This window comes from Formica exsecta, unplaced genomic scaffold (genome assembly GCF_003651465.1).
Source record: "Formica exsecta isolate Colony F162 unplaced genomic scaffold, ASM365146v1 scaffold120, whole genome shotgun sequence".
Taxonomy (NCBI): domain Eukaryota; kingdom Metazoa; phylum Arthropoda; class Insecta; order Hymenoptera; family Formicidae; genus Formica; species Formica exsecta.
The window spans coordinates 446,423-470,950 of record NW_021848537.1 but is presented as its reverse complement, the minus strand read 5'-3'; the positions used below and the strand labels follow the sequence as shown (position 1 = coordinate 470,950).

The following is a 24,528-nucleotide window of genomic DNA, read 5'->3' as shown; positions in this document are numbered from 1 at the left end:
ACTTGATTAATAAGTTTATTTTATAATTTGCAACTAAAGTACATTTATAATAATAGAGAGAAGATATTTAAAAGATATAATAGAAAAACATAAAATAGCTGCTAAATTAGAAAAATAAAAATGAGAAAAATATAATAAAAAAGAAAAATACATAATAAGATATCTTACGAAAAAGCTATATAATTTTACATTAGAATTTATAAATATAAACAACGAATCAATAATTGCATCAGCAATATTATTCTAATTAAAACAGTGTCAGATCCAGCGCCCTACAGCTAGTTCCCTGCAACTGCAACTGTATCCCCACATTATCAAATAATTGCGCAGGATAAAAATATCCCAAATACTCTACTGGGTCCATCGATTCGAGATCCTTATAAAAGTGTCCACCTGTTACTCCGTCAGAGGAATAAGCGTGAAAATGAGTTTCAGTAAGCCCACATATCTAAAAACACAGCTTATATAAATATTTATGATTATATTATTACTTTTAATTTTTAAACATTTTGACATTACATCTTTAGCATAAAGTGCAGAAGTTTTTGGCCAACACTTGGGTTTACTGCTAAAAAGCGTGCCAACCGCTACCAAAGGTGCATCTAAGTCATAATAATGAAGCCAATCATCAAGATTAGTTGAGGCTGTTATCCGGGTATTATATCGATGTGATATAACATAGTGCTTTGCTCTTCCACTTTTCATCACAAATGTGCCACCTAAGCCTGCGAGAACAAAGAGAAGGATTGTTTATTTATAGTTTGTTATATAAAAAAGATAAAAAAAAGGTAAATATTGTATTACATCTCCATGTTAATTTCTTTTATATATAACAAGAAACTATACTAAAGTACCTTATTTTCAATTTGACGAGATTTTGATGTTGTTGGAACAAATAAAAGTATAAGAGATATGTATTTTTTCAAACTTGTTTTTTTTTTTTTTTTTTCATTTTATTTAGAGATAAGAACGAACATTTAAATATATTTAATAAATTTAATTTTTTAATCAAATAATAACAAAAATTGTATAAAATACAAAAGACAAAAGAAGTTAGATTATTACATTTCTATGTTAATTTCTCCTAACAAGAAGCTATACTGAAGTGTCTTACTCTAAATTTGATGAAATTTTAATGTCGTAGAACAGATAAGATGTGATATGTAAATAAAGATAAAAAGCTATGATATATTTGATTTTGTTTGAACAACTACTAAATTCTAAAACTGTAAAGGATGAAAATTATTATGAAATATAAGATTAAAATGTACATTAAATATGTACGCTAAAACTTTTAATCTTTTATATTTTACATATGCAAAGTGATTATTAAAATGTTGATAAAACTAGTTATTTTGTAATGAAAGCAAACATAATTAAAACAAGAATTAATTAAACTTTATTTTATAAAAACTTGTCATTTTTATTATCAATTAAAATGCAATAAGAATACATATATCCTTAAAAATATAAGAAACAATATTTCTAGAAAAAACTGTAAAAATACGGCTAGCTATAAAGCAAAAAAATGTTTTATATAGTTATTTAGCTTTATACAATGCATGTAATTGTTCACATTATTTTTTTGTTAACTAAACATTTTAAATAATTTATAAGAATTTATTCTACAATTTTTTTATTGTTATTAAACACATGTACATAAGCAAGCTTTGTACATAATTTAACATCTGCGTAATAACATTAAAACAATATTTAAAATACTTGTAAAATTAATTTTGTTATAAAAATTATTCAAAACACACATCTAACAAAATGGTATAAACATTTTAATCGATGCTCTGATTAAAGTTCAATAAATTTCATATAAAATATATCTTTATGGTTATTCAACTAACCAAGATTTTTTACAGTTCTTTTTTATAATATTTATTTTTTACGTTTTTTAAAATATTTTTATATATACATAATCTTTTTACATTGAATAAAATAACATGAAAAGTTTTGTTTCTAAAAAAAAGTCAAATTATTATATTCTGTCTTTTCATTACAAAATAATAAACCTTAGTTTCAGCAATTTGTCAATGTAATCACACTATATTTGCAAAGGAGGAAGAGGGGTGGGGAGAGGGGAGGCTTGACTCTCGTTCAGAATTAGATGTATTGCCTATTAGAATTTTTCTATTATAAAAAAAAGAAACATTTGATTATATTATTTCTCTCACCGATTGCTTTTGGAGAAGTACCACTGCAGTATTCGTCAGCAAGTGTAGACTGTAATGCAGTTAAAAACTGCAAACCAGTGCATTTCTTAGCCCATACTTTAAGAACCTGTCCAGGCATTCCTTCACTAATGAAGAAATTGCCGTTTGGATAGCAATAAGGATTGTCATCAGTTACAAATTCTAATCCACATCTTCCCGTTGTTTTATCGGAAAATGCAAGGCGGCTTTGGTTTATTATTTTTATATCATCTTTGATTACTGGATGACGTGAGTATGATGCGTTCATAATAAGCTATACAAAAATAGCATTCATGTAAAATAAATATAAAAGAATGAAACTTTAGTAGCATTATAAATTATCAGTGTTATAGCATATAATTAAAACTAATGATAAATAAATAGAAATCAAGACAAAGCTAAAATGGCAATAAAGCATAATGGTTAATATTCCATTTTTTCATAGAAGTTTCAACAATATATACATTGCCTAATTGACCAGTTGACCGTCGTAGACCCATACTTGCTCCAATGATCAAGCCGCCATTGCTGGAGATATTATGAACTTTTTTTATAATTTTTTTAATATTGTATTCCTGATGAAATTCCGAGAATGGAAAACATAGTTCATCTATTTCCGAAATTATCGCATTACCACGTAATCCTATAAATAAATATTTTATCTTAATGTAAGTCATCGACTTTTCTTGTATCTTTTAGAAGTTTAAAATCTCAAAAACAAATTTCTAAGTAATTTTATCAAAATCCATAAAGGCAATGAAGATATAGATTGTTGTCTGACATATATTATATTGATATTTAATTTTTATTTTTTTTGGTTGATATATTATGTATATATATATATTGCTAGGTATCGTGTAAATTCTATATATTATTTTATGTAGTTTTGAATACAAAAAAAGAAAAAAAGAGTCTCATTATTTTTAATGTTCTTTACCAAAAATTATCAAATTTTTTTTTTTTTAGTTTGTATACTGGTATACTCACTTAAAGATGTAGTAAATTTTGTTTACCTGGTTTGGCAAGATTGAAAGGTTCTTGAGTCAGATCAGGACAATCTACCCATTCGACTGTAGCTTCTTTAAAATGGCATCTAAGTCCACGTTGTAAAACTGAATGCGTGCATTAATATATTAATATATGAAATATTATATGTATATGTGGGAAATATATGTAATAATAATCGTCTTTAATTATAAATATTATGTATCTACCTGTAGCAAGTTCGTCACGTTTAGGTATAAACAAATCTATTCTTTTCATTGAAACTATTGGAGGATCCATTATTGTACGTCTGCATAATATAAAATTGTGAATGTATACAAAGCACAAAATCGTTAAATAAGCAGATAACAAAGATGTAGTAATTCAAGTAATTACTGTAGTAATCAGATAATTATAATTCTTTTAATATGGTAGTAAATTTTTAATTATTTGAAAATAATAATACATATGAAATGAAATTTTAACGAGCTTCAAAAATCAATAAATTCACAAGCTAACGTTATGTTAAATAATTTTAAATTTACGTGTAAGTTTTATACAAAACTTGTTGAACAAAGTATTTGCAGCACTTATTTAAATTTTTGTTATCAAAGTTTTCAATATTAATTTTCCTAAAACTACTAATCTCGCCCACTTTAACAAAAAAAGACTTCTTATATAGAGAAATGCGCTCTTTTTATGTCGTTTTTTCTTTTTCATATATCCATTTTTACCTTTTAAGTTAGCATGTAGCTATTTACGAAGATTTTATTTCGAAATATTACGTAGCTGTATTGCATTCTCAAACAAATGTGATTATTAAGAGCTAAGAGCATTTTAACAACTATTTTAATAATTTACGCAAGTACATAATCAACAATGTATTTTAAAAGGATAGAAAACAAGTGTATATCTGTGAAATGTGTCTAAATAATGTATAATACTTTTACTTACCGATATATGTAACGTAGTCTATACTTTATTACACAGATATACGAAGCGATTGACGTATAATTATAGCTCGGTTAAATTTTGCTAAGCAGAGGAACGATCCTTCTTGGATCTAGTGAGTATCGATACAAAGTGTTTTGGAAACAGAATTTGTCCTGTATGTCTTATCTGACATGTAATAAAAACAAACGATATAAACAAATATAGGACTGTAGCAATCGTGAGGAAGGAATTGAAGACCAAAATTATTTCACAAGAATCTAAAAATTATTTGAATTCACCAGCCAAAAATACATTATTTTCTAAAAGTTTATATAATGCATTTTTAATAAAACAAAGATACATTTAAAATGCGTTGATCTATAAGTCTATTTATAAATTAATGATCAAACTGCGATGATAGTGCGAAACTAAAATTAAAAAGCACATTAACAGGCAATGATCTACTAATGATTTCTACTTTTGTTGATATTATGTTATCAAAGTTATAAGTGCTATGTTTCTTAAATCGAATAGATATCAATGTAAATAAGTATGTATTTTGGCAAAAGTTTTATCTCTAACATGTAATAAAAACAAGCAAAATATAAAACCGTAAGGGTCGTGGAGAGGTGACTGAAGATCAATATTTCGTGATATTACACAGAATGTTTAAATTCACGAACCAAAAATACATTATTTTATAGAAACTTGCATTTTTAATATAACAAAGATATATTAAAAATAGATTAATTAATATACGACTTTATAGAAAATTTAATTGTAAATTAATGATCAAACTGCTGATAATCGTACGAAATATAAAGTGAGAAACATTAACGGATGATTACAGTGAAAAATATTAACAGCGTGCCAATTTATTGATATTATGTTGTCAAAGTAGCAATTATTTCTAAGCTACCAGACGTATACTTTACACTATACAGAGGAAAAAGAGAACATTTGCCCAAAACACAGAACATATACAGAATTTAGAGATTTCCGAGTATCTCGTACTATTATCGAATAAATATTATCGATTAAAAATTAAAGCTTAGAATTTATTCTTATATTCTCTTAAAATAAAATGTAAATATTATTTATATGATTACTTGATTAACTCTAAAATGCGATGTGTATTGATAGGTAATAAATTTTTCAGATGTTTATTTTTTATATCTGATTTCGTATTTTATCGCGATTTTTATACCCATAAAATTAATATTATTATTATTATATATTAATATTATTTTAATACGCTATTGTCAATGTAAAAAATATTTACAGACAATGTTTACATTTTATAAGACAAAATATATCAACTTAAAGAAGTTTACAAAAATTTATTCAGTTCAAATAAAAATTACAATGTTCGAAGTCTTAAAGATATGTGTAATATTATTAAGGACAGATTGAAATATTCTTTACCATATTATATCACATAAGCATATTTTTAACATATTTTGTTAAATTTTCGAGGAGAGAAATTGTTATAATGGTTTGATTTAATAATGATTTCATTTGAATGGATATACAAATTTTCATATTTAATCTTGCATCGTTCTAAATTCAATGTAAAAACTGGAATTTTATCAAGCTATAGTTATAAATACACAATGCTTATTTTTTGCTAGATTAAAAAAATAAAACTAAGAACAATAATAAATCACAAAAAAAAAGAAAATACATAAGATATTATAAGAAAAGAGATAAATTAATATTATATTTTTATTAAGAGTTGAATAAATAATAACAAATAATAATAAATAAATAATAAATAAATAATAATAAATTTCCTACGTCTAATGATTTCGACAAGATCCCAAAAATTTTTCTATTTGACAGCCAATCTCGTGACATTGTATTTATATGTGTTTCCTGCTGGAAAACTCTCTATGTATGTTTCATACGCGATGATCTCGAACGGCGCCAAGTTTGCAATGCGCATTGCTTTCTATCTGAATCGGTTATTCAATGACGTAAAATTTCAATTTTATGTTAATGCGAGCGGCGCGTTTAATTACGAGTTACAAAAAACAAATCCAGATCCTAAAAAATAGCATTACTTGCCGTAAATATATACATATACATACGTATACGATTCTTATTTTGCATTTAGCGCTAAAATTGCGGTCATCTAAACTTTTTTGGATCCTCTTTTTTTTTTTTTTTTTACTCGTAAAAAGAAATACATCTTATCACACGCGCATCAATTAAACAATGAACACCATTGTGTTTGTAATACGAAAAACAATCGTACAATTTATTCTATATTAAAAAACATTTAATCCTATAACAATAATACACATGTCCTCTGAATGTCCTCTGGATGTCCTCTAGATGTCCTCTGGACATGTGTGTTGTTAGGGAAAATTATGAAAATTATAGAAACTACAAGAGAGAGAGAAAGAGAGAGAGGGAGAGAGAGAGAGAAGTCTGTGGCATTTATATCGCCTGAGAGAAGAAACGATAACAATGTCGGGGTATTGACAGAACCAGTCGTGAACGTCGCGACCATATTAGGGACCCATTTTTTATTACGCTTCCGCGACGCGACAGCAACGGTCACCGCGTCCCACACACTCATCCGAACGTTGCAGTCACATGATTCATCAGAAATGAATCTCTTTTTTTTTTTCGAGTCGATTCTAACGGTTTCGCGCCCGAATACAATACGCGTCATTCGCGATCCATCAACGAGAGAATTAAATTATTATTTCCGACATCATAAAAATGAGGATCCAAGGAATGGTCGTGTACGCACAATGCAGGTTCTCAAGGAAAAGAGATTCAAAATTACAAGAGGTAATAATTTCAATTAAAATAAAATATTATAGAATATGTTTTTTCCTTGATTTGATGATAATTTAAGTAATTTTTATTTTAATAATTCAGATGCATACAAAATAAATGGAATGATATCGAGAGAAAAGAATATCATTTTTGTAGTACGACAGAACCACACACACAATTCCTTTTCATTGAAATATTATCGGAAAGATAGGAGGACAGTATGATAATGATAATAAGTACGATGGAAGTATAAATTTATAAATTGTAAATTTATTTAAATGAGAAGGAAGTTAAATATCCTAGAATATTATATTGAATATATAAATTTAATATAAATATAAATTTCGAGAGAAATTTATGTTAGAATTTTATTCCTGTTAGCTTTGTTTTAATTACAAATTTTCAATTATGTATGTGTGTTATATATTTCAACATTCAACATTCACGATCATCATTAAATGATAATATAGTATCTAGCAAACTAGAAATAACATCTGTTCCAGCAATGCTTTCAAAATGAAATAAGCCTTGGGAATAGAAACACAAAGCATCTACTCAGGAAATGCAAATAAAAAAAACCGAATATATCAAATGACATATATATATCTGTCAAACGGCCGCAAAATAAATTGGAAGTCACGGCGATCGGACGTCGGTAACGTTCGGCGGTTCAAACGGACCAATGGGCGCGACGTAACATCGACGGCGGACCAATCGCGTGGCCGCGCCAGTGGCGACTCGAGCGGCCTCGCGCGCCCTCGGCCGTCTTCGGCGGCCGTTCGGGCGCCCTCGCGGCCACTCGGCCGTTCTCGGCGAACTCCGAACGCCGCATAAAGACGCGCGATAAAAGCGTTGTGCGAAGCGGCCGGTTGTCCAGGAACTCGCTCGTCGTGTCGTCGTGTATAACGGCCAGTGTATCGTCGTCGTGAGTGCCAAGCTAGGTTTCGCATCTCGAATTCAATTGCGAGTCGACAGGCTGACTTCGTTTCGTCGTTGGTGCGAACGAGTATCGAGAACAAGGAGAATATCCTGTGACCGAAAAGCAGGTATAGGATAGCTTCTCCCCCTCCTCTCCTCCTCCTCCATCCCTTACGCGACGCAAACAAAGAGATGCGCGATTTATACGAACGACGCTCGTTGTTGGATCCATTGTTTGTTTGCGAGTTTAATCGAACGGTATGATTGTCGTTGCTCATCGATTGTTTTGTACTTGAGACGGCGAGAATCTCGGGGCGAGAAATATTGCTGTTTCCGAGTTAAAACGATTGCGCCTTTCAATGGCTTTTGTTGTGGTAGTGACGGATCATGGCGGAACGTTTGTAAATAAAGGAGTTGAGCCTGCTTTATCTAATTGGATTATTAACTCGGTCACACATTGTGGTGATATAATATTAAGTTATTAATTTGTGTAAATTGGTCCTTTGGTAGTACTGTAGAAGTTACTTTGTGTCGTATAATCAATTCTTTTTTAGTAAATTTATCATGAACAAAGACATATACAAGGTGTTTCAAATCTGAATGCTTTTTCTTTAATATTTAAAATTAAAAATGGCAGTGTTTATTACGATTATTTAGAGCGTTTGAAAAATTATTATAAAGCTATTAGCGATAAAATAATACTATGTATAAATAATAAAAATAATTAAATATTTACATATTGTAACAAGAAACTGTGTCTAAATAATTGTAAATTATAATTCATACTCGTTAAATTATATTTCTTTTTTTTAGAACAAAGGATTTGTGTCAATATTTCTCGTTCAATCTTAGAAAAATATCTCTTAGCAAAGAAGTTTAAGCAAAGTTAAACTGTAGTCAATAGATGTCACTATATAAACCATCTCGACTATATAAAAAAAATAAATAAATAAACTAACTAAAAAAAAAATTAAAATTAAAATTGAAAAAATTAAAAATAAAATTGAAAAAAAATAAAAAAAATTAATAAAAATTAAAAAAAATAAATAAAAATTAAAAACTAAAAATTAAAAAAAAATACACTAACAATAAGATCACATTCTGTTCTACCATGTTTTATTCACACATTATTTTCACTCGAGTGAAATTTATAAACTACTCTATTTTTAGAAATTTGCAAAAAGGAACACGAGACGGTATAATAATAATCGATTATACATATATAATTGCATACTTTTCTTATTTATTTAATTAATTGTATCGTAAATTTTAAAACAAAGTTCTTTTTTATTCTAAAAACTGTCTGCAGAGTTTCGATTTTAATATAAAAAGTAATACAAGAATTTTAGAGACGAATTTTATATAATTTTGAAAATATTTATTTATTCTTATTTTTGCTCCATTATTATGATGCTAAATAATAAATTTTTTTGATAACTTTGTGAAATAGAATTTGAGAACTGCTGTTGTCAATCTGTTTTAATCTGGCGACACACGCGTCAATATAAAAATATTTGGTATAACATATTATGTGTTTCATGCTGAATAATAAAAATATCAATATTTGTTATTCAATATAAAACATAGACGATATGCTACAAGATATACACAAATAGATTTAATTTCCAAATAACATGAATAAAAAAAGTAACACATATATTGAATGTATTGAAATATAACACACACATATACATAATAATTGAAAATTTGTAATTAAAACATATTTACTCGATTGCTTTATTATTGCAAGTCTGCCTTTTTCGTGTCCGTAAAGATATCGATATAATTAAAGGTCTATCACTTCTTTTCTCTTATTTTCCTTTAAATTCTGAATTGATATTTACTATATTTTGAGCTGAGAAAATGTAACACACATAGTTAAATAGAATAGATGTCGTGACAACATCAAGAATCAAGTTTGAAAACAATCAATGTTATAACAATACATTTAAGAGTCTTGGACTCGTTCTATTTGTACTTTTCCTCGAATATCCAGTATATCCAGTTTGCTTATACGTACGGAACGTTTTTGTTGCAGAAACATCATTATGGCCACCACAGAGTCGTCTGTTCCCAACGAATGTGAGTAACGTTCTTAAAAATACGTAAAGTAATATTAAGAAATTGATTTACATGCGATAATAATATTTTATATATTTTATAAGAGAGAGAGAGAGAAAGAGAGAGAGAGTAGTGAAAAGTAACAAAGTAGTAAAAGTAAAAAAAAAAATCTTTTTTTTTTTTAGTACAGTAGTTTATTTCCGCAAATCAATTTACATTATTATCGGTTACAATTCTATAATTAAATTAATATTAAATATTATAACACAAAACGTATCATATTTATTTTTTATACATATTTATTAATCATATTTATATTTTCATATAACACGAATATATATGGTCTGTTTCTAATCGTTTTCTCTGATATTACGGATCTTGTGTTCTTTTTTATGGAATAAGATTCTCATTTAATATACTATACGAACGCGAGTTTTGCGTGTTATTTCGGCGATATCGGGACAAAGGTTCCGCAATTAGAGAGGAGGAGCATGGACAATTCGGCGCCGTGCGGTGGAAACACACCCTTAAACGCCAGAGATTGGCGAGACCGGCAGGCGGCATACACGACACAAGAGGTCAGAGCCCCCGGACTCGTCCGGACTTGTGTCCTTGGCCCGGCGAGAGCTGCAGAGGAGATTGCTGCAGGCAGACTTGTACGGAACGGTGATGCCGCAGCCTGACCGACCTGACTGCAACGTGGTGCGACCCCTCGCTTCCGTGGCTCTCAACTTGGTATCGCGAATCGTGATGAACAGAGTGGCAGTCTGAAAGAGAGTCGACCTCCAAGTTGAGCTCCGATTTTTCTGACACCAAAAGTTTATTTTATAAATTAAAACAAAATAGTTCATCAAAATAGTTATTGAGAATTTTAGATTGTATATATTAGCTATTAACAATAAGAGAATTCTAAGAGTATTTGTAGATTTGATACAGCTGTCAAAATGACGACGACAAATATGGGATACATAATGATTGCACTTTTTGGAGAAATACGTTTATATTGCAAATTATTTATATTAAACTTATATTAAGCAGAGCGAGAGTGTGGAAAGGGAATCAGTCTTCGAGTTGAGCTCCGATTTTTTTGGCACCAAAAGTTTATTTTGTAAATTAAAACAAAATAGTTCATCAAAATAATTAATAATCTTTGATTATATATATTTGCTACTAACAATAAAAAGCTTCTGAGGTTTTTTTATACCAAATCTAAATAAGAAAACTGCAAAATTTTTTTTTTTTTTTTTTTTTTTTGTTATCGTTGTCATTTGGAGTCAATTAAACTGTAACGATCGAATCAGCTTTATTAAGGGGGGAAAGCAGTGTAACGGCTAAAAAAAAAAGGTTATTTTGAAGGATTTTTTTCTGGTACATAATTGTTTTTTTGCAACTCGCGTTATTAACATCAGTTTTTTTTTTGTAATGTTAAAAACCAGAGGTCAAATGTCTCACCGATTTAGGAATTTTTTTCTTTAAAAGTCCGCCATTTTGTAACAAATAATTTTTTTTTTTAAATCCATACGTGCAACTGAAGCTATTGTCGTTGTGATGTTAATAACGCGATATGAAAAAAAAAAATTATTTACTAGAAAAAAAATCCTTAAAAGTAGTCTTTTTTTCAGCCGTTACACTGGTGGTTTCCCCCCTTAAATCAAGATTTCTCGTCAACGGTCATCCGGAACAAATATCTTTCTCTTCTTTCGTTTTTCTAACAAGTCCACACGATTCCTTGAAAGTTATAATGCGTCATGAAAACTTTGTTTCTCATTGATTTCCGCAAGGAACTGACTCGCCGGTATCTCTCCGGCTGCGTCATAACGCGCGAGTTCCGACAAACAGTGCCTGTCTTCGATCGTCCGTTCATTGTAAAACTTTGCACAAAACAATCATTAGGTGCCCCATATTTCTCACTTGCCATTATGAAATCCGTGTCAAATCAAATACTCTCTATAAATCCTCTTAGTAGAAATGATCTTGGGATTATTGGAATTTTATTCCTACAGTTAAGTTATCATTTTTAAGGATAAAAATTAAAAAATTCAAGGTTTTCGAAACTTAAAAACTTCAAAATCTCTCAGAATCTGAAAATGCACGACTTTCAGAATTATTTAAATTATTTAATATTTATATATAATTCTATTTATAAATTAATATTATGTTTATAAATTATATTATGCAAAAAATTAATTATATTTATAATATAATTAATTTTTATATAATATAATTTATAATTAAAATAATTTATAATAAATATAATTAATTTTTGAATTATTTAAAATATTTGAGGATTTCAAAATGTACAGATTTAGCATTTCCGCTATTTGAAGAGAGAGAGAGAGAGAAAGAGAGTCGAAAAAATCTGAAAACAATTAGAATTTCTATGCAATGCTTTGTAAAGTTTTGTACAGATTTTACCTAGGTGGACGTTCATTATTTTCGTCGATCGTTTCGAAAATTGAAGCCGGTCCTTTCCTTATAAAATGGCGGTAAATGTCGGTAAAAGGTTGTAGGATTCTAGAGGATGGTACATTTCTGGCGGAGGAATGGGAGATGGACAAATGGTATTTTACGCCTGCACATAGGCTTCCATACACGTGCCTACCGACCGACTATACCGAGTGTCCGAAAAAGCAAAGGATTTTTTGAATATTCAGATTTCCCAAGTCTAAGAAAATAAAATCTGGGGAAAGATCATTAAACATAAAAATTATCGTAGAATCTTGGAAACTTAAAGTTTTAAGAATATAAAATTTAAAAAATATATATCCTCGGAATTTCTTGAAACTTTTCTCTCTTCATCTTAAAATCCAACGTAGAAAAATATCAGCGTAATACAGCGTATTCAGCATTCAAATCTTGTAAAATCCAATTAAAGTGAAAGCTGAAGTTCCACTCAATTCTCAGGCTTTATTATCCCTTCATACACATTCAGTAAAAGTCCGTACTTCCATGTTTTACATATTCTTTTCTCGGTAACACCCCGTACAGTTCATAACAACCCTCTGAGGGCTGTTCTAGCAGTAGTGTTGGAGTTGCTAGTTGGAAGGGTGGCTTGTCGCCGGGTAGGCTGTTGGTTGCACGACGCGGGCGAGGGAGGGAGGGAGGATCGGAGGGAGAGGTGGAGGAGGAAGAGAAGAAGAGGGTGGTCGGGATATTGAGCGACGCCGGGCGTCGCGGCGCAGTGTGCGGGCCAGTCGCCCTTCAGCCACCGCCCCAGTTACGACTTGAGCGACACTTCCGGTGTGCCTCACTCATTTTCTATCTTGGTCTCGTCTTCTTCTTCATCTTTCGTCCTTCCTCCGACCTTCCTCAGTGTGCCTTGGTCTCTCGGTGTGCTCGATCTGTCATTCACATCGTCCTCCGAGATCGAGCCTGCGAAACCAATCACCCCCCTTTCGAACGAAACGAAACGAACGCAACATGCTGATCGGTCTCGTGCGCGATTCGGTGCTCCAGTGCTTCTGTCACAGCTGCAAGGCCCCGCTGAGTATCGTAGGTGAGTCCCCGTTGTCGCGCGAGGTCCACTTTCCTTATCTACATACCTAATATCCTCTCTCCTTCCGGTTTCTCTCGTAAAGATCGGTAACTAGCTACCATAAATGCCTGATTGTCTCTAATATTCACTCTAGAATCCTGGAAGAGACAACGTTTTCCTCGTTTAATTCTTTATAAAATTGTATAAATAATTATTTCTCAGTCCTCATAATTATTTATTCATCCATGAAAAACGAGAAATATATAAAAGAATTCATTTCTCAATTTTAAAGTTTTTGCATTTAAAGAATTAAAATATCAGAATTTATGACAGAAAGAGTTCGCTCCTTATGACACTAGTTTGTCATAGAACTTTACAGGATGAAGCTTTATAAAAATAGCTATTTTAACAGAAATATCCGCCATTTTTCGATTAAATCTTTACAAAAAATCTTAAAGTAGTTTTATGATTTTGTGCATATATATATGATATTTTACTGCTAAGTAGTTTTATGGCATGACAACTTTTTATGCAGCAATTACTGGATAATTTACTTTTTTTTTTCTGGGCGAGATTGACTACTCTTAATATATCATCGTGAAATAATTCATCGGTTTTTGACTGCAATTATTCATTTATCCACTTTTAGTTGGAGCTTGCTAAACTCTTGATGAAATTATCCTGAAGTAATTTAGTATTTATTGAACCAAACTTGCTCCAGGTGCTTTTACGCTATTTATAGAACAAGGTACCGAATTAGTTCGTTACTTCCCCAACGGCGCTTTTATTAAAGTTCTTTATAGATAGATTTCAAAGCTGGGGGATTTAATAAATCATTTATAAAGCTTTATGCAAAGCGTCTTTGTGATCGGCAGATTTAAATTTTTAAATAATGACAGATTTTCCTATAGTAATTGCCTTTTAGATATCTTTCTCGATATAATTTTTCAAAAATGTTTAATATTTTTTTCCATTTATCATAAATTCTGGCGGTAACAAAAATTAGAAACCGAAAAGGAAGGTAATTGAAGGAGAAGATAATGTGGCCTTTGTGGGCGCTAGTTACCGGAAAAATCATCGCTACCGAAAAAGCTGCCGGGAAAACCTGACAAAGTATACTCCTCCATCCTGTCTCATCCTATTATATTCCTCGGAAAAGAAATTGACAGAAGTGTCGAGGGATGTCAGGTGCAAAGGGAAACAGATGCGATTCGCCTTCTATTGGCAGGAAATATTCTGAGAACCTGTTCTGAACGTTATCATATAGTTATAAAATATGTGATTTATCATACTAAAAAATTTTTAAGATTACGAAGGAAAATTATAAAACGTTCTCATTTTATCATATTTTCTTTCTTTTCTGTCGAGCTGCGCTACTTTGTTTTGCATATTTTAACAAGCAAACTGTATAGATAGATAATAGAGTCAGCAAGAATAGACATAAGTTATTGATTCGCGGCTTGCTTGCAGGAGGAGCAAGTAGCTCGTGTACGTCAAGGAATGTCGGAGCGCGTACAGCAGTTGGAGTGTCAAATTCAGGGCAAGCTGGAGCAGGCACGTGAACGTCGCGAGACTATCGAGCGCGAGCAGAAGGAGAAATTGCGCAATCATGTAAGTTTCTGATCAAACGTGGCTCTTGTAGTTGATGTGGTAGTTTTGAATAGTACGTCGATCTCTAATATTAAGTTATTGCGAAACTTTGTCGGTTTTGGATAAATAAAAGATATATGAATTTTTTATGTACAGATTTTATTGCAAAGCTTTGCATTAGACTTAGACTTTTATTTCGTCAGTTATTATGAAAGCCATGAAAAATTTGAAGAAAGTTTGGGAATCCAAAGGATCAAAGCTTCAAAAAGTAAAAATTTCATATTTTTTTCAATTTAATGTAAAAGATGTCAACAAAATTTTAAAATTCAGAAATTTTAACATCAATAGGGTTAAAAATAAAATAATTCAAATAATTTATTATAAAGCTAGAAAGAGGAACATCTCTATGTAAAGAATGCTTCAAATTGTTAAATTTTATTAAGTACAACAAAAATTTTCAGGAAGAGAAAATAATTCCAAAAGACAGAGATTCGTGCGTAACTTAATCAAAGCATTATATTCGTGAGCTTTTGAGAGAGAGACAAAGATGGAAAGAAAAAATGTCAAACAAACAGGGTAACCTTGGGTTGCCGAGGTTTTTCTACGAAAAAAAGCACTGATCGAATGTGGGCGTTTGTGCAATGATGGTTTAGAACACGGTGAAGATAGCTCAAGTACGTCAGATGGCAGCGCAAGAACTCCTGGTGAAAAAGTTCGAGTTTGACAAGAGGGTGTCGACTGCGGAGCTGAATCGGGAGCGAGAGATCCAGCGCCGCGTGCAAGCGATTCGCCGTCACCATGTAATTCTGTCCCCGCATTCTTAATCACAATCGGGATCCTCCGCAAACGTGACAATTTGTCGTCTTGATAAATCAAATTCCATGCAATGCAATGCTTTTGATTAATAAGACGGGATCATATATTTCATATCAATTTTCTTCTTATTTAATACTCAACTTATTTAATTCTTAAACAACAATCACATCGACACGTGTAGACTGGAAATGGGGTGGGGGCGGGGGTTACAATCTTGATTATATATCTTATAATTATTTAACTTAAAAATAAATATATTTTTAAGCTAAATTTATAATATTTATTTCTCTGAATGTTCTGAATTTGATCATGTATTTTTCAACTGCAGATTTATTTTTATATCTTTTTTATTATTCACTATATTTTATTAAATTTCTATTATTTACTCGATTATTTTTTAGGTTTTTAACTGCGTGATTGTTATAGGTTAAAATATAATTTATATAGAAACATAAAATTTTATACGAATTTATATTTCTGAAAAAAAAATATGGCGTTTTTTCCGCGTTCTATGAATAAAAAGGAAGACTTTTTATCGCGGTGCAAGGTGGTCGATACCACGGTAGTATCGTGATATTATCCTTACCTAGGGCACCTGCAATTCGATCAATTTCTCGGACCGTCCGCGAATCGATACTCACGGTCCACCATTTCTCTACGGGGTGTCGCAAAATTCCGCTGGCCAAATTGACAAAAATCGCGATATATCCGATTTTTAAGCATCTGTAAATCAAATCATTTTTCTTTTATATATAATAATTATCAATACATGTATGTATGTATTGATAATTAAATAACAGTTTTATTACATTTTTGGACAACAATAAATCTCTCTAATTATCTTCAATACAGTGATGTGTATGCAATTGCCAGGATAACGACTGTTTGTTAACTAGGGTGGTTTTTCGAATTCTAATAATATTTAATATGAATTTTACAAAACGCCGGTATACACGTGTTTGGCTTGCCGAAACGATCAGGGTGCGGTCCAACATGGCTACGCAAAATAGTTGCATCGATTTCCCGATAATTAACTCATTGAAACACCGATCAATCTCTACCTAGACAATCTAGTCCAATTTTGACTTTTTATGACCTACTTTGTCCCCAGAATAATCGTATATTAATTGAAGCCTCAACAAAGTACATTTATTTTTTGCAATGATTTTTAATTAAACCTATTTTATTTTTATAATTGTTATAATCAGTTTTAAAATTGCATGCAATCAATATTTTTTATTGTAAAGATGAATTTGAATTGTTTAAATTGGCTATCTTTTTAAAACTGTTTTGTTGATTATTACAATGTTATGGTAATTGCATAAGAGATGATGATTCAATGAATTAAGACAATCTCGACTTCTTCTTCTTTTCCTCTTTAATTTCCTTCGAAGACGTTTCCGAGTGTTTTGACTGAATCTGAATTTTCGAACAAAGGACAAAGGAGGAATAACGCGCCGTTTAAGAAACCCAGCGGCAAGGGCAAACCGCGGACCAAGCAGCCGAAGAAGGTGAAGTTCATCAGTGAGTACTCGGATAAATTAGCGAACATTAGGAGACCTTTAGCGATCTTCGAATGACGTCAATAGGTGTATTGAGACGTACCTATCTACATTCGTTCGATCCAATCAAACTGACTTCTTTAAAATTCTAGCGACGATACACGAGACAGTCTGCTAAAGCAATAGTTGCTAAAAATATCAGTTTCAGATTTATAAGAGAGAAGATCTGTAATATATACAATAAGGCATTTTGACCTTTCAAAGAATTTTATTTATAAGAGCTTAACTCTCTCTCTCTTCCTCATTCTATGTAATTTATATAATTACATGGTTCAACTGTATAACTAGAATTAAAAACCATTTTATATTGTGTCATTTTTTTTATCATGTAATTATATTAAATAATTATTTATGAAATCTAATGCTAAAAAGTATTCTAAGTATTAGAAACTTATTATTATCTTTCTTTTTTCATGCGAATTTTGCGCTTAAACAATTCTATTTATATAATTATTATTTGTACTATGTAATTTTATTAGAAAATTCAGTAGGAAAACTTCTACGTCTAAGGACTAACAATAAAAGGGAGCACCTACGCTGTTAAGATTGGTGCAATGCCCTCGGCAAGAATGGTCGTGCCAATGTGTCGCCGCTGAATTATACATTGCAAGCGGGGAACATTTGCAACCTGGTATTGTATTACGTGGAAATGTACAGCGAAGTATTGACAATTTTTTACAGCAATATTCCGTTTACATTATGTCTCATTTCGTCAATTGAAACGAAACAAGCAAGAAAAAAGAAAGATGTAACAAAACGCGAAAGTTTCGAAATCTCCATTAATTATTCTCCGATTATTTATCTCTCAATTATATGTGTGAAGAAATTATTTAAACATCTAAGAAATCGATGATCAATAATTTAAACTTGTGCTCTTTTTCTCTCTTTCTCTCTCTCTCTCTCTCTCTCTCTTTCTCTGTCTCTCTATGTGAAACGTTACCGAAGTGGGGATAACGAACGATGAAGGCAGTATTCTCTTTTACATCTTTTTTTTATTTGCATTTATCATCATCTCGACATCTCAACATCTCGGGTGCAAAAAGAAGTCTCGACGAAAGCTAACGATCGATTAACCGTAATTACCGAATGGTCGTTTTGAATCGCAACACAGTGGATTGTTTCTAACAAAAGAGAGAGAGAAGGAGATTTGATTTGATGAAAATTAATAGATTACTACAGATAATTATCGCTATAACTTAGATCCTAAGTGGTGCAACTGCTGCTCTGTGCTCGTGCGCACACACAAGAGAATGTATGTGTGCGTACGTGCGATGTGTGCCGATATGTTAAGCACACTCATGATTATATATAAATATAATATACATATAATTATATAATGATATATTAATAATAATAATAATAATAGTGCTTTATACTAGGCTTGAGAAACCATTTTGTACTCATTGTAATATTACTGCGCTAACCGAAACAAAATAATTCACATGAGACATGTAGTCTAACGGAATATGATAATGTGACGCTTCTGTGATGACTTCTTAATTATTTGTCGAAATGTGCAGCGTTTTTAAGTGCGGGCGAGAGAGCGATAGACATATAGAAAGAGAGAAAGAAAGAGTGAATGAGAGAATGTATGCTCGTGTGGAAAATACAAAATGAGAAAAAAAAATATTTTGTTTTTTTTTTTTAAGTTAGCAAGGTTGTGACAAACAAGAACGTTTATTTGCATTTAAAATTGGAAGTATATATGGCAATGTAATGTTGACGATTGGACTCACAATTTTAATTCACGAAGTAGCGCCTAATCGTTTATACGCTTGCGTAAGAAAATAAAGCGAATTCTAAAGAAGCAAGAAAAGGATACGATACAGTATTTTCTGATATCGATAGGTGAGCTTTAAGGCTTAAATAATTTTTAGATAATCCAGGAGTGTTTGAAAATTAATAGGAATGGAACAATTCAATTTAACGTACAAGAACAATTGCTCTTGTACAAGGAGCTCAGCATTAATAGCAGCCAGAGAAGAAGAAACGTAAAAAGAAACATAAGCTTTGGAGAATGCAAAGATCGAAAAGGTTGTAAAGAACCGAAATTTTCTCTAAAAATCTATAGTAATCTCTGGATGTTTTTGAAAAAAAAAGAAAGTAGAAAATAGTATTGTAAATTGCAATTTCCGGAATTAAATAATTGCCAGAATATCCGAAAATTACCATGGCAGTGAAATTATACAGTTTGATATACGATAATTACGGTATGGTTGGCAATGGCGGGTAGAAGAAGAGGAGGGAGGAAGAGAAGAGAGGTGCGTGTGGCGGTAGACGGTAGACGTCGCGGCGCCTACGTCCGATCGTTCTCCGATCGATCCCTCCTTGTTGCTCTTGAGCTGTGAGTCATACTTCCGTAACTAGCCGGCGCCGGAAGTCTCTTGGAATCGCGAATTATGCCCGCGGGGATTGCTATTCCGAGATGAGACACCGAGAAACATGCGATAGAGATTGGAATTACTATCGAGATTAAAGTGATTTTAGAAAGATAATTTATTAATTATTCTCCTGTGCTTAAAAATATATAGTGCTATAGTCGTGATATTTCAGTGTATTAATTAGCAATTTATTAATATATAGGTTCTGCACCGATTATATTATTGCACCGATGATCCAAACACTCGTTCATGGTTGTGTTGATGAAAATTTGCAGCGACCGAGATCCGATGCCAGGAGAAGACCAAGGGCGGACTGTGCTACGAGGTGATCCTGGCGGAACCAACGGTGCCTAAGAGAGCGCCATCGCCGCCGCAGACGAGTCCAACGCAGCAAATCGCGATCGAGGATAAGCTGAAGGCCGCTGAGGAGCGAAGACTGTCCATCGAGGCGCACAAACTCGCCGCCCTCGCTGCCAAGCTCAGCAAGATCGAGGAGGCATCTCGCAAGAAGGATGAGCTTAGCACGGCTTTCATGGTCGCGACTCGCGAGTCCTTGGATGCTAAGATGAACAACACAGAGGAGAAGCGAGAGGCTCATATCGCCGATTTAAAGAACAAGCTAAAGGAGCATGTGAGTAAGAGAGATTGGAGATATACAGTTAGCAATGAATTATTTCGATAAACATCTAATTAATTTGTCATGTGTTTTAACCTGTGGAGAAATATATGTATATTGACTATCTTGATTATAAATAGTTTATTAAGTTCTAGTCATACGTCTATAAGTAGTTAAATGATTATTCGACAAGCATTTGTCTATTAATTGTTTAGTAATATTGATTTGTCTTGTTCTAAGCAACTGTTGTAACACGTAATTTTGTATTGTAGTTGGAGAGTGTTGAAAAGACTCGCTTGAGTCTCGAGCAACAAACCGAGGAAGTGCGATGCGCCGTCGAAGAGAAGCTGAAGACTGCTGCGGCTCAGCGTGATGAGAATATCAAGAGAATGCTGGATCGTCTCAAGGAACATGTTAGTATTTTTTTATATTTATCTCGATGTCTATAATTTATCAGATAGTCTTAATTGAATTAAACGTTATCATATAGTTATAAAATATGTGATTTATCATACTAAAAAATTTTTAAGATTACGAAGGAAAATTATAAAACGTTCTCATTTTATCATATTTTCTTTCTTTTCTGTCGAGCTGCGCTACTTTGTTTTGCATATTTTAACAAGCAAACTGTATAGATAGATAATAGAGTCAGCAAGAATAGACATAAGTTATTGATTCGCGGCTTGCTTGCAGGAGGAGCAAGTAGCTCGTGTACGTCAAGGAATGTCGGAGCGCGTACAGCAGTTGGAGTGTCAAATTCAGGGCAAGCTGGAGCAGGCACGTGAACGTCGCGAGACTATCGAGCGCGAGCAGAAGGAGAAATTGCGCAATCATGTAAGTTTCTGATCAAACGTGGCTCTTGTAGTTGATGTGGTAGTTTTGAATAGTACGTCGATCTCTAATATTAAGTTATTGCGAAACTTTGTCGGTTTTGGATAAATAAAAGATATATGAATTTTTTATGTACAGATTTTATTGCAAAGCTTTGCATTAGACTTAGACTTTTATTTCGTCAGTTATTATGAAAGCCATGAAAAATTTGAAGAAAGTTTGGGAATCCAAAGGATCAAAGCTTCAAAAAGTAAAAATTTCATATTTTTTTCAATTTAATGTAAAAGATGTCAACAAAATTTTAAAATTCAGAAATTTTAACATCAATAGGGTTAAAAATAAAATAATTCAAATAATTTATTATAAAGCTAGAAAGAGGAACATCTCTATGTAAAGAATGCTTCAAATTGTTAAATTTTATTAAGTACAACAAAAATTTTCAGGAAGAGAAAATAATTCCAAAAGACACAGAGATTCGTGCGTAACTTAATCAAAGCATTATATTCGTGAGCTTTTGAGAGAGAGACAAAGATGGAAAGAAAAAATGTCAAACAAACAGGGTAACCTTGGGTTGCCGAGGTTTTTCTACGAAAAAAAGCACTGATCGAATGTGGGCGTTTGTGCAATGATGGTTTAGAACACGGTGAAGATAGCTCAAGTACGTCAGATGGCAGCGCAAGAACTCCTGGTGAAAAAGTTCGAGTTTGACAAGAGGGTGTCGACTGCGGAGCTGAATCGGGAGCGAGAGATCCAGCGCCGCGTGCAAGCGATTCGCCGTCACCATGTAATTCTGTCCCCGCATTCTTAATCACAATCGGGATCCTCCGCAAACGTGACAATTTGTCGTCTTGATAAATCAAATTCCATGCAATGCAATGCTTTTGATTAATAAGACGGGATCATATATTTCATATCAATTTTCTTCTTATTTAATACTCAACTTATTTAATTCTTAAACAACAATCACATTGTATATAAGATAATAGCATTAAAAAAAGTTACATATTTAAAAAAAGTTAAAATTCTCATTATAATAAATTTTTAATCATGATTATTATGTCATAGAAAATATCAACAGAAATTTGCTGAGGAATAATACATTTTGCTTACTTTCTTCAAAAATTGAAATTAAAATTAAATGTTGGTTTATATCTCGAGGATAAAAGGCGGACATATTTATTCTATAGACATTATATCATTATATTATTATATTTATAGTTGCTTTGACATGATACTTTTTCAAAAATATTAATGAACGAATAAAAATGCGATTATATTGTTATATTTAGTTATTATAATATATTGCATTTATATTATATATAATATGTCGTATATTACACACATTTTAATATTTAAATTCATATGATAAAAGATTCTAAAATCGCGGTTAATATACAACAAATTATAATGTTTGCAAGTCTTATGAATTATATATCAATTATTTCCTTTGTCTCGGTTTCCATCTCCCATCCATCATCGCAAATAGCTTGTTATGTTTTTTTTAGGACCATGAAGACGTCGATAGTTGAGTTTGTATAAGGAATGCCATTGCCATGCTTTTGCCAAATTTTGTTTTGCAGTCTTTGTTTTATAATTATATTTTCCCAGCATGACCCTCCTTATTTGTAACTCATGTGATTGTTTTACATACAGGATGCGCTAGAGAAGACATAAAGCCGAGCTTCATTATTTACTGACAATTAGACTTTATTGCTTGCAATGAAATGAGTATCTATATATTAATTCAAATTGATAATCTGAGGATCTCTTATAATCTGAGAATATACCGACATCTCTAAAAAGTCAAGAAAAGCCAAGAACTCTAACGCATCCTGTCTAAATTTAGCCATCCGTCACATCAGCTTGCAGATAGAGAGCATGGCGTACTTTTCAACCTTCGTCATCTACAGAATTGCATTGGAGAATATCGCTGTAATCGCTCGTTTTTTTTTTCTTTTTCTGTTCTTGCAGGAAAGGCGTGCTGAGATTGTGAGACAGAATAAGGCGGCAAACCGCCAGGATAATAATGCCGTAAACTCACCGCAACCGATTCTACCGGTGGAGAATGAGACCGCCAGCTCCGGCTAAGTATCCAATATTCTCTTCACGGCCGCTCGAATGCCCCCGCAAGACTCCGTTTCGCTTTGTGCCATTATTTTCTGACTCGAAGTAAAACGGGAGGTCGATCACGCGTATCGGACATGTCTGTATTTCGAACTGGAGGGATAGAGAAACATATCGTTTCTCCCTGCAGTTTCTCAATAGTCGCGCGGATAATACTGCCTTTATCAATTTTTATTCGCATATATTATCAAAAAAGAAATGTGAACAAACGGAAGTTGTTGGTTAAATTATTATTTGTTGCACAAAAAAATGTTTAATGTAAATGAGGGACTATAAGAGTATTTTTGTATATGGCATTTTTTTTTCTTTTTTCTTAATTATATATTTATCAATTGACTAAAATGGGAAGGTACAAAATATAAATTTTTAATATCAGTTTTGTAATACATATTAAAAAAGGCGAAAGCAAAACATCTTATGTGGAGATGTCAAATTTGGCTTTTAAGCCATCATCAATTTAAGTCCTTCAAATATACTTAAAAATTTAAAATACTTTAAATACTTTAAAATTTAATTTTATCTTGGCAGTTTTAAATAAATTATTCTTTATTTAAAAAATGGCCATATTTTTCGAAATGAATCTTCAGGTTGCTGTAAAAGTTCGAATTTTGCATCGAGGTTTATATTATTATCGAAGGAAACAAGAAACATTCCTAGATTCTAAAAGTTTCTGATATTTATTTTTATAAAACCGAAATTTTCTCTAAAAATCTATAGTAATCTCTGGATGTTTTTAAGAGAATAGAGAGAATATAAAGAAGAAACTTAGAGAACTTGAGCCTTGGTCATAGTGCTGCTGCATCTCCAAAAGTTGGAATTCATAATAATCCTATTCGTGATATTTTCATTATCAGCTTGCATTTTGTCATTAAGATTAGTAGTTCCCAAGCGCTTGTGCAATGTCTTTTTCAGGACAGTCATCTTTCGTATACTAAATATAACGTTATCAGACACGATAGAGGAAATATTTCCATCATTCTTTGATCTTTTTTTAAGATAATCTAATAAACTCAAGATTTTACAAATTGTGTTTGGAATCTGGGAATTGAAGATTTTCGGAGCCCAAGATTCTGAGATGAAAAATTAATTATTACATTCTAAAATTAATTTAATTAATTAAATATTTTTTTATACGTATATTATATTTTCTATGTTATACTTTCATTATATTATAGTTTTTAATGCACGTGCGAATTGCAAATCTTGTTATTTTTTTGCAGAAGCATGAAAGATCTCGTTATCTTAT

At 31.6% G+C, this 24,528-nt stretch overlaps 2 protein-coding genes across 5 annotated transcripts; one reads left to right on the top strand and one right to left on the bottom strand.

Moving 5' to 3' along the window:
• LOC115243859 (ester hydrolase C11orf54 homolog) lies at positions 1-4,409 on the bottom strand. The gene is made up of 7 exons (XM_029821128.1): positions 4,140-4,409; positions 3,416-3,495; positions 3,215-3,313; positions 2,666-2,844; positions 2,184-2,475; positions 520-725; positions 1-448 (listed from the first exon to the last, which is right to left on the bottom strand). Exons 2-7 carry the CDS (start codon positions 3,483-3,485, stop codon positions 248-250), a joined length of 1,047 nt encoding a protein of 348 aa, XP_029676988.1. The 5' UTR covers positions 3,486-3,495; positions 4,140-4,409; the 3' UTR covers positions 1-247.
• A 3,335-nt stretch (positions 4,410-7,744) lies between these two features.
• LOC115243839 (stress response protein NST1-like) lies at positions 7,745-23,965 on the top strand. 4 transcript variants are annotated; one of them, XM_029821101.1, is made up of 7 exons: positions 7,745-7,954; positions 9,865-9,908; positions 19,987-20,342; positions 20,600-20,740; positions 21,021-21,161; positions 21,796-21,942; positions 23,130-23,965. In XM_029821101.1, exons 2-7 carry the CDS (start codon positions 9,875-9,877, stop codon positions 23,244-23,246), a joined length of 936 nt encoding a protein of 311 aa, XP_029676961.1. In that variant the 5' UTR covers positions 7,745-7,954; positions 9,865-9,874; the 3' UTR covers positions 23,247-23,965. The 4 variants fall into 4 exon arrangements, with proteins under 4 accessions (XP_029676961.1, XP_029676967.1, XP_029676956.1 ...); XM_029821107.1 differs by lacking the exon at positions 7,745-7,954 and adding an exon at positions 7,975-8,084; XM_029821096.1 differs by lacking the exons at positions 7,745-7,954; positions 9,865-9,908 and adding exons at positions 13,062-13,383; positions 17,206-17,292.
• Positions 23,966-24,528: the final 563 nt, after the last annotated feature.